This window comes from Phyllostomus hastatus, unplaced genomic scaffold, assembly GCF_019186645.2.
Source record: "Phyllostomus hastatus isolate PE091 unplaced genomic scaffold, TTU_PhHast_1.1 phas_scaffold_501, whole genome shotgun sequence".
NCBI classification, from domain to species: domain Eukaryota; kingdom Metazoa; phylum Chordata; class Mammalia; order Chiroptera; family Phyllostomidae; genus Phyllostomus; species Phyllostomus hastatus.
In genome coordinates this window covers 15,349,630-15,360,833 of record NW_025334033.1, presented here as the reverse complement: position 1 = coordinate 15,360,833, position 11,204 = coordinate 15,349,630, and the positions used below count along the sequence as shown (strand labels likewise).

Here is an 11,204-nt window from a genome sequence, read left to right as displayed (position 1 = left end):
CATAGTTCTGACAACTTTGTTTTCTTCTTCACCTTCATGTGTGGTAACACTTCAGCAGGCTCATCATCACCATTACAGTCCTGTGGTCCACATTGTCATTCCCATCTTGCAATTGGAAAGAGGCTCAATAACTTGCCCAGGTGCCTATACCCTATTATCTGGGCACAAACAATTGCAAATAAGGAAAACCCCCTTCAACAGGATTCCTGTTTGTGTTGAGCTGTGATTTCTGGCTTGACAACTGGTGGCTGATAGACGGGGATTTTCTGGGGGTCTCCAGTTCCAATGGCCAAGGCCAGGGTGTGACTTCCTGCCCTCCTAAACCATTACAGGGTGCAGACAGCACCGGGCCTTGTCCATATAAAGATGTCATAAATACTATATTCTCCAAAGTCACTGACTGTGCTTTGCTGTTCTGGAGAAGCAGCCAGTGTGTGTATGTGTGTGTAGGAGTGCGTTTGGGGGAGGTGAAATAGGTTCATTCAGGAAAACTCCAGTCTTAGCTTTGGGCTGGACAAGAGAACCATCCCTTCGCGGTCCCTACCCCAAAAGTCCCAGGTTCCCACATTCACAGGCCTCTGGGTCAGAATCGCACTCAGTCTGTAGGAGTATCCCGGGTCCAGCCCGGGGGTCTTGAACCGTGCCTCAGGAAGAGCCGCGGCTGGAGCAGCCTCTCGACGCCGGGGCCGCAAGTGGCAGCAGCGAAGTCCCTTCCCCCTCCCGCACACCAGCCCCTGTGGCGGCCGGCGACGCTCCCGGCCCCAGGCTCCGGGCCTCCAGCCTCCGCTCGGTGCCCAGCCAGGGAGGCGCAGTGAGGAGGCGCGGGCAGCGACAGGTCTCCTCCCGCGCCGGGGCCGCCTGGGCCTCGGGAGCCGCAGTCTCCAGCGCGCGTTCGTGATGCAGGTGGCACAGCTTTCCAAGCGGGCCAGGCTTACCAGATCACGGGGGAGGCTAATCTTGGGTCTTGATCTCCCAGCCCAAAAGTGGGCTAAACCGCTACTCCACTTCTTCCCATTCCTTCAACTCCTCACCCCCAAACGAACAATCCCAGGCCAGGCAGGACCGAATCACCTCTGCCTCCTCCCACTGCTCTAATCCTGCGAGCGAGGGAGGCCCCTGCGCCGAGGCGGTGGCTGGCAAAGGGGAGTGGAAAGGGGGGAAGGATGGGGCCGAGGGGTGGGGTGGTGATGAGGGGGATGTAGGAGGGGGTGTCATTTTCTTTTTCTTTCTTTTTTTTAAAAAAGTATTTCTCTCGCGAGAAACCGCTGCGCAGACGATACTTGAAGAGGTGGGGAAAGGAGGGGGCGCGGGAGCCGCAGCAGAAACTGTGGGTGCCGCGGGCGGACAGGCGGCCACAGCTGGGACAGCTGCGGGCGGAGTCGGGCAGCGGCTGCCGGGGCCAGGACCGAGGGACAGCCGCCGCCGCCTCGGGAGCCGGAGCCGCCGCTTTTCCAGTGGGTTCAGCCGAGGTCCCGACAGGGGTCGGGTGGCCACAGGGGCTAGAGTTCCAGCCACGGAGGCGTTTGCGTTTGCGCCGCGCTGAGGACAGGGACGGGGGTGAGGGGCTGTCCCGGAACGTCCACAGCTGGCGCTGGCCCTCCCCTGCCTGACAGCTTCCTGGCCTGGGTCTCCCGGTGCCGGGCTCCGCGTCAGATGTTTGGGGGGCGGTGGCAGTGCCCGTAGCCGGCCGGGAACGGCGCGGCGGGCTCCAGCCCAGCGGTTGGGAAGAGGACAGGCTAGGGAGCTTAAGGCGTTCAGAGCGCGCGTCGCGCGCAATTTGTGCCATTAAAATAAACCCAGTGAACTCGCCCGGGGGCTTAGGACCTCTCGGGACACGGGTGCTTTGCGGTGCCCTTTTCAGGCAGCGTCCAGTGGAGCGTGGGGTTGGCTGGATCCACCGCCGCCGGGGGCCTGGGTTTTTCAGCCAGCTGTGAACCAAACGGTCTTCACTTACCCAAAATAAATGCGCCACGCGCAGGCGGCGCGCGCGGGCTAGGCTCGGGAATGGGGACCATGCAGCTTCAGCATCCCGATGCACTGAATGTCTCCCCGCCTGGGCGATTTGTCTGTTGCAGCTGGCACGGGCCGCCTGAAGTGGGAGCAGCGCCTGGAGAAGGCGGGAGGAGCCCGGCCCGGGGGACGGGCGGCGGGAGAGCGGGACCCCGGCGGCGCGGCGCGCTTAAGGGCGCAGCGGCGGCCGCGGAGCAGCCCCGGGCGCGGCGAGAGGCGGCGGGAACCGGCGGCCGCTCGACAACATGCGGCGAGGGGGGCTGCTGGAGGTCGCCCTAGGATTTACCGTACTCTTAGCGTCCTATACGAGCCATGGGGCGGATACCAATTTGGAGGCTGGGAACACGAAGGAAACCAGGGCCAGCCGATCCAAGAGAAGAGGCGGTGGAGGACACGACGCGCTTAAAGGGTAATGGAACGGGTCGGCTCCTTCGGTGCGGGTCTCCCCTCCCTCTTCCAGAATCTGACCGGGTCGATGCAGGGTAGGTGAAGGATCCCTGACAAGACCTCCTGGAGGCACCTTAGAAGGGCAAGGGTTACCCAATCCTCAACACGTCCGAGGACAAACACTGTAAGGATTTCTGCCCCAGAGGCGAGGTCATGGTTAAAAGGAATCTTGGACCATTGTTGAGGCAGATTTTGGGAGGCCAGAAGGGTTCTTTGAGGAAGAAGGGGAGGAGCTGCTGCGACTGAGAGAAGAGGAAAAGTCCATTCCTTTCCCTTCACACCAATTCCGGTTGGGTTTAGGGGAAAGTACTTTTCCTGTGGGCACCTTTGCAGATGGTCCATTTGTAAGGGAGCAAGGAAAGGAAGGGATTCCAATGGCAGACTGTCAAAGAAGACACACAGTTCACAGTTGGCTGTCCTCTACGTTATGCTTATTAAAATCAGGGACTGGGTTTTCTGAGTGGTTCTGCTCGTCAGATGTCTACACTGGAAGCACAGCAGGGCGAGAGTCTATGAGAACTTGTTTTGGGGTTGTAAGGAGCTCTTCATTTCACTGGGGCAGTAACCCTGCTGTGACCCACCGTTAAACGCGTGTTTTAAACCAGTGGTGGGTGTGTGTTATGTACATGCAATTGAGCATTTCACCAGCTGCTTTTGCCCCTACTACAGAAAATGTTTCAGCAGGAAATACTTACTCAAATTAGGCGGGTTGACTGTATCAGGATTGTCAGTTCCCTGAATTGAAGAAGGGTGGGAATACACTTCTTTTACAGTTGTTCAGCTTGAAAAAGATATCTTCCTGAGATTAAATTCAAGCCTCTATAGAAGTAGCAGGATGGACCATAAATGACCCATTTTATCTCCTTGGAGGAGCCTGTGAAAATAACTCAGACAGGAAATATTCAGAGGTTTTCTATTAAGTTCTTATGATTCTCATTGTTGCCCTCTCTCTCTCTCTCTTTTGATTAGTTCTGTAACTTGGTTGTAGGGCTTTGAGTGACTAAATGATGTTTGCTGGGCTATGTGGCTGAACATTACTACTACTACTACTCCTCCTCCTCCTCCTCTTCTTCTTCTTTCTTCTTTCTTCTTTTGTCTTTTTCTTTTTTTCTTTTTTTTGGTGCTATAAGCTGTTTTAATTATACATGTAGTGAAATTTGTGTCTGTATAGCCCAGGTGGGGAATTGAAAGTGCAGTGAACTGACAGACCAGGTTTTGAGTCCTGGTCTAGCCTGGGGACAAGATGATGGTCAGAGCCAGCTCTCAAGCTGTGGTAAGATATGCTTGATTTTCTGACCCTAGGAAACAGTTATGATTGATTTAGTTCCACCTTGGCCTCTGTGGAAAGTAAACCTGGGATTCCTACAGTGTTGGGAAGAAAACTTGCGTATCACAGTAAGCCCGACCCTGATCAGGCCGCAGACATTTACTGCCCTGTGTGTGAGGCCTGTGGCAAGTTCAGTAAAGGGACTGAAGCTCTGGTTTTCATGTGTTCTCGAAAGGACCTCATTTAGTGCAACATTTTTCCTTTGAAAACATTTCTGCTCTATAGAATATTATCTTAATGTCTAAGCTTGCTGCTATTGTTGAGAGAGAGAGAGAGAGAAAGGAAGTGGGGGTTTAATTCTGTGGATGGAAATCTGCAGGGAGACATTAGGCCTGGCCAGACATTTGTCTCATCTCTGTGTGCTATCGCCAACCAGTATGTTTCCTGGGGAGGCACAGACTCAGTGTGCAAACAGAAACTAAGCTCTGCTGCTTAACAGCATGTCCACACTTTTACTCACACCAGCACTTGCTTCTGTTGGGTTTCACATGTTTTATGACTGTGGAGAGATTACCCTCTCTGTTCTTCATAGCATTTGGTCACTAAAACAAATGTTACCCTATGGCAAACTATTTATAAAGCCTTCCCCAAAATATGATATTAAATACAACACCAATCATGACTATTCCTAATTCTCATGTCCTTTTTAAGGTTTTACATATATAAAGGCTTTTAAAATAATTACAATGAACCCTTACAGTATATTATATGTTAATATAATGAACCTTTATAATGTAAGGATTTTTATTTTTATCATTCTCATATTATCTATAAAGTTTTATATAGATAGGTAAAAATGATAATTTAAAAAGATACGCATTTAAAAGGATTTCTCTACCTACCACTCAGAAACTATTTTATTGTGCACATACAAATACACATACACATAAATATATATGTATATGTAAACACATATATACATGTATCCTTTTTAATACATGGAAGGTACTGTACATCCTGTTTTGAACCTTGTTCACTTTTCAATATCTTTAGTGCATCCATCTATTAAATCATATGGATATACCTCATGCGTTCTCTTGGCATATAGAATTCCTTAATGTGGCTGAAACAGTTCCCTAATATAATCTTTAGATCATATTAATTTTTTGCAGTTACCAACATTCTTCTACATAACTATGATATGTGTAATGTACATGTGCAAATTGACATGTGGTATAAATTAATAAAAATAGAATTACTGGGTCAAAAATTTTCAGATTCATTTTAAACAATTTCCAATTCTGATGTTAAATTTGAGTGGCATTTATTTAAAATGTATTCTCTCTGCTTATTGCTATTACAGTCTCACATGAATAAGTCTTTGAACCATGCCCCGCTGCATAAATCATCAGGGAAAGCAGTTGTATGTTACATTTTTTCCAGTTATTGCTGAAAATTTCTATTTTTGCTAGTTAAAATATTACCAGCTTTAAAACTAACCTCTTTGACTACAGTAAAGCCTGTTTACCATTTTGATGGAAGTGCACCATTTATGAAGTGAAAGTGATTTGTAACCCCTAAGTCTGCCTGATGCCCAGTTGGTGGCAGCAACTTTCAGCACCTCACTAATATTTCCTCTAGTTAAAAGGTACTTTAAGCTCATCAGTGTCTGCTGTGCCCTGGTCTAGTCTTTCCTACAAATACTGCCTTCTTGTCTTTCTGTGATGTGACAGGTGACTACAGAATCTGCCTTGGTGTTTGTCTTGGTGTATGTCTTCCTGTCCTGTCAGCTGCCTCACTCCACACACTAGGGAGACCTGCCTTGTTCTTCCCCATCTGGGTGTATAGTCCTAGCTTGTCTTCCTCCCCTCCTGTCCTGTTGCAGGTGTTTTTTTTTTTCCCCCTTCCCACTGGGCAGCAGAAGTTGTTCCACAGTGGAAATTTAAGCATCCTCAAGTTTCTTCCCAGTTTTTGCTGTGTTTTCTTAGAGAAAATCGCCAATTTCTGTTTTCGCAGGATTTTTTTTTTCATGGAAGGAGTGTGGTCCACTTTCACTCTGCAAAAATTACATTTTTCTCAATTTTGAAATGAGAATTTTGCAAGTTTCAAAATGTTTTCAAGTAATAAATACATAGTAGTTTTCCTTTGCTTGCGTATTGCTTTACATGGGTGAAATGACTTTATGAGAAATAATAAAATTTTAGCTTTATTGTTTAAATTTTACTCCATCACAAATTTTCTCAGCCAAATTCTTAACTTGTGTGATTAAGCACAGACTGTGGGAAATAATCCAATAAAGAAAAACACACACACAACTCGACTTGAAGAGCAGTTGTTATGCACCATTTATTTATGATTGCCTTATTGCTTTAGCTCCCAAATACAGGACTATTACGGTTCCCTGTCAAAGGGAAAAAATAGTTACAGTGGAACCCCATTTCCCCAAATCTCTGATAAGATAGATTGAGAAGTTTCGTCCTTGTTGCCTGGTTTATAAGTGTATGAGACTGGTGGTATTTCACACAATTTGTCCCCTTGTGCGTGATTCCTTTTGGTCTTTGTTTATTTGTTTATTTTCTCCAGAGGTCTTGTTCCCAGAAAAATACACATGGAACAGTTCATACACAGGGTAGATTATGTGACGGCAAACTCCTAGGGATTAATTACACAGAAGCCTGTTATTAAAATAAAGAACGTTAACAGGGAACACAGAAAAAGTTCTGTAGACTTTATAAAGCCCATTTTACTTTACAAAGAAGACTTTAAGACTCCATCTGAAGTCAGATAGGCTAATAATTAAATGTGGGTAAAAGACTCCTGCAGTGCTATGGTTTATCCTTCTATTTATTGAAAAAATTATGTTAAAATGTTGAGACACCATTGAAAAAGATGCTCTTAAGTAGAAGCCTTCAGCAATCCCACATTTTAAACAAGTAGATGGAGACAAAATGTTTATTTATGTGACTCATTTCATAACATTTAAGACACAGAGGTCGTTTACCAAGATGCATAAGTTGTTGGTGTTACAAATTAATTAAAACATGCATCAGACTCCAGTGAGATGAGGTCAGGATGATGGAAATGGAAGTACAGATAGCTCTCCAAGCTGATTTGGAATTTTAAGGAATAGTGAAATGTTTCTTTGTTGTCTTGTGTAGCAGGCACTTAAACAGATTATACTATTATGCCAGTGACTCTGAGCAAGCAAAACACCGGACAAATTATTAGGCTATTCATACACTAGTTTGCTTTTCCCTACAATCAACCAAACAACCAACTTACCTAATTTGGGAATGTTAGTCCTAATTTTCAAAGTGAAAATAAGATTTTAAATGTTTTCTTGAAAGAGAAATAAGCTCTACTAACAATTTCTCTGTTTCTAGAAACGAACCCAATAAATGGACCCATTCAAGCAACTTAGAACGTTTTTCCATGATTTTTTTTTTGAGAAAGCTGAAATCAACAATATACAGGCCTGAGCTCTATGACAGGCATATGAGAATTTAGTATTTCAAGAGTGTCAAAGTTGGTTTTCCCATTACATTAGAAAATCATCCAAGGCAAGAAACCTATTGTAAGCATTTAACATTAACTTATTATTTGATGGGATTTCAAAGAGCTCATTCATTCAGGAATCCTTAATTGAATGCCATCCTGAATTTAGCTGTGTGGAGTGCCAGAGATGTACAGCTCATGGTCTATTGGGGCTTAGGATTTGCTAGCAGAATCAGGTGCATTGTAGGAACCAAGAGTCGACCGAAAGGTTGTGGAGGGCCTGGGGTCTAGGATTAAGTGAAAACAAATAAGAATACAATTGTCACAGTCACAGGTGACATTCAGATGACACTTATGTACCAGGCACTGCTTTCAGTGTTTTGTGAATACATATACCTCACTGGGTGCCCACAACATCTCTATGAAATGAGTCCATTAGCTTCCTTCTACAGCTATAAGAGCTGAGGCACACAGAAGTTAAGTTTTAAAGACAAATTCTGAACATTAAATTTTATTTCTCCATCAATTTTAGTTATGGTTGTGGTTTTTCATTCCATGGGAGTAAAATGTGGGACTAAGACATTGTAAAATTCCACTTAAAATTCCTAATATTTCTTTGTTCATTAATCCCAGGCATAGTTACTAACATGAGAATATTTTGTCAAACAAGAATATTTATTTAACTTTTCTGCAATGACATAATAAAACAGGAGGAATGAAACAATGTCGGAACTGGCAGGGTCTTTGGATGGCACATATCCTGTACTTTAGTTTCACCCTTGACTGCCATTGAGAGTGGTAGGTGACCCTCACTGGTGTTCTCCTTCACCACCTGGGCTTCTGTGCTGTAGGAGTCTCTCATTGTGTAGGTGTCTCATTGTGTCCTTCAGAATCTCTTGCTCTCATGTGCCATGTGAGAAGTTTTTCTCAGAATAAAGTTGCAAGAGAGATTTCTCTTTCCAGGTGAGGCTGGCATGTATGTTAAGTCCTTAAGACACAATATGATGAGTTCTTTTTTAACTTTCAGCATCATTTTTTAAGTTGGTTGTCTGTGATATATAGTTTTTATATTAAATTGCTGCAATAATGGTAAAGAATAGAAAGCTCTGATATATCACTCACTATTGCCCTTCAGATATATTAATTAATTTAACACATACTTCCTTGATGAGAGGGGTTATACTTTCTTGCTCATTTAACATGTGGAGAAGCAAAGGAATGCAGACTTTTAGAAATTACTCCAGAGATGTATTCTAGTAGGAGATAGAACTGGGAAGTCTGGCTTCACAGTCTGTGTTCTTAACTAATGTTGTAACAATCTGTTGTAATAAGTCTTATACCTGGTAAGTTTATTCTTCTCTGAAAGTATCTCTTGATACTTTCATTTCCCCAACAACTTCTCCTACCACTGCTGTGGGCGGGGGGGGAGACTCAACATTTATTGAAGACAGATGCAGTCATATGGCAAAAGAAGCATCACTGTGGAAATGGGATTAATAAAAAAGACTTCTCAGAGAAAGTCTACCAGGGGTCAGCAAACAGAGGACCAAGCTTCTTGTTTTCAGGAAGAAAGTTTTATCAAGACAAAGCCATGCCCAACTGCTTACCGATTATCTGCGTGTGCTTTCACACTGCAGGGACAGAGTGGAAGAGTTGAGACCGAGACTGTATAGCCTGGCCACAGAAAGTGGGCCATCTTCTGGTCAGTGTGACAAATTGGTGCTCATTTATTAGGACTGAGAACTTCTTGAAGGCAGGGTTCTTGTCTGTTTTATTTATTACTAGGGGTACCTAGGAGCTGGGCACATGGTAGGTGTTCAGTAGACAATTTTTGAATCACCAGTTCTGATGGACTGTGCAACCGGAGAAGGTAAATTATATAAATTAGAACTTGGAGGAAATATATGAGAGAAAAATTTGAATGAAAAAAGCATGAAGTGAAAAGAATATGAAGTGTTTGCGATTGAGGGATGTTGAGTGCAGTAGGGCAGGATTTGCACTGCGTGCCACTTGGGGGCCCAGGTCTTCAAGTGGCCTGTGAGTGAGGCACCCCTGGAGTTGTACAGAATGCAACCCTGTGAGCCTGTCTGCAGGTAGGGACATTGTCAGGGTGAGAGAGGGACTGACAGACACATAGTGTTACTATCTGGTTGTTGTGGAAGGTGACAATGGTGAGTTATTAAAGGATTATAAGACGGGAACACGATCTTGTCTTTGCCACTCTGGCAGGGCTGTGAAGGGTGTACGGTTGAGAGAGTAGAGAGACTAGAGGCAGGGAGATTTGGGCGGCTAACAGGGGAGTCAGGGTGGGTGTGGACGATGGCCTGAGCAATGGCAATGGAGGGGGAAGGAGAGGCCCACCCAACTGGTGTTCCAGGAGTAACACGGGCAGTACTCGACTGCTAGGTTGTGAGAGGCAAGGGGGCAAGGCACTGAGGATGCTTCCACTTCCTTATATTAAAACTTCCTACACATAAAAAAATATTAGAGCACCATTAATGAGAAACAAAATCATTCCTAGTCCCTCTACTATAAGGAAACAAGCTATTTTCATGTGTGAGTGTTTTGGTTATCTTATTGCTATGTAACAAATTACCCCCAAACTGAGTGGCTTAAAAGAACAACAATTTTATTATTTCTTATGATTCTGCAGGCTAGGAATTTGGACAGGGCCCAGTGGGGAACCTTGCCTCTGCTGCCTACAGTGTCACTGGGGCTGGAATGAGCGACAGGCCTTCTTCACGAGTTTCTGCTTCTGTGATTGTGGACCGGCGCCCACAGGCCTGTTTACTTTGGTGTGGTTTAACTGAATGGGCAGATAGAGGAGGGAGTAAAGGAAGCCAAGGGTCGCTGGTCTGACTCTGTTGGGGGACTTCCAGGTTTTAAAGCTCTCTCCTGTGTGATCTCCTGCCTGGGCCTGCCCCTGGGGATGGAGCCACGTAGTGTGTCTCTTCAAATGGGGAAACGGAGCCACAGGTGCAGTGAACAGGCCTTGCTCAGGGTGTCTGTTGGGGCTGGATCTCGAACAAGAGCCACATGCTTGAACCTCATATGTTGGCTGTAGAACTGACTCGAATGGCTGAAAGCTGGCTGGAAGGGCTCAGCGGGCTCATGTGTTCATATTGTTCGCTGCAGCCTTCAGTTCTCCTTCACGTAGTCTCATATCGCCCCCCTCTCCACATGGCCTTGTGATATGAAGGCTCCAGCAGCATAGCCAGACTTTTTACATGGTAGCTCAGGATCTCAAGGGCATGAAAGTGGAAGCTCCCTGACTTTCCTTAAACTTAGCTTGGAACTGCATGCAAGTTATAGGCCTTGCCCAGGTTCAAGGGTGTGGACAAAAAACCTTACTTCTATTTATCTATTTATTTATTATTAAAAAAACTTTTTTATTGTTGTTCAGTTACAGTTGTCTCCACTTTCCCACATTACTCTCCCCTGCCCTACATACCCACTACCTTCTACTTTCAGTCCTGCCCCCACCCCCCAATGCATTGACTTTGTCCTTGCATCCTTCACACACGTTCCTTGACTTGACCCTTCCTCTTCTTTCCCCCAGTATCCTCTTCCTCCTTTCCTCTGGTCACTGTCAGTTTGTTCTTTATACCCATGTCTCTGGGTCTATTTTGCTCACTTGTTTGTTTTGTTGATTAGGTTCTACTTATAGATGAGATCATATGGTATTTGTCTTTCACCGCTTGGCTTATTTCACTTAGCAGGTCTCCAGAGCCATCCATGCTGTGTCTTGAATGGTGGGATTTCCTTCCTACTTTCTGCTGTGTAGTATTCCATTGTGTAAATGTGCCACAGTTTTTTGATTCACTCATTTACTGATGGGTACTTCAGCTGTTTCCAGCACTTGGCTATTGTAAATAGCACTGCTATGAACATAGGGATGCATAAGTTCTTTTGAATTAGTGATTCAGGATTCTTAGGATATATTCCCAGCAGTGGAATCGCCAGGTCAAAAGGCAGATTCTATTTT

At 45.3% G+C, this 11,204-nt stretch overlaps 1 protein-coding gene across 1 annotated transcript in view; it reads left to right on the top strand.

Annotated features, from left to right (window-relative positions):
- Positions 1 to 1,309: 1,309 nt before the first annotated feature.
- FBN1 (fibrillin 1) overlaps positions 1,310 to 11,204 on the top strand; it is a 228,157-nt gene continuing 218,262 nt past the window's right edge. Inside the window, exons 1-2 of the mRNA XM_045822406.1 lie at positions 1,310 to 1,454; positions 2,076 to 2,419. Coding sequence (XP_045678362.1) covers positions 2,256 to 2,419 — 164 coding nt within the window. The 5' untranslated portion in view covers positions 1,310 to 1,454; positions 2,076 to 2,255. The remainder of the gene's footprint in view (positions 1,455 to 2,075; positions 2,420 to 11,204) is intronic.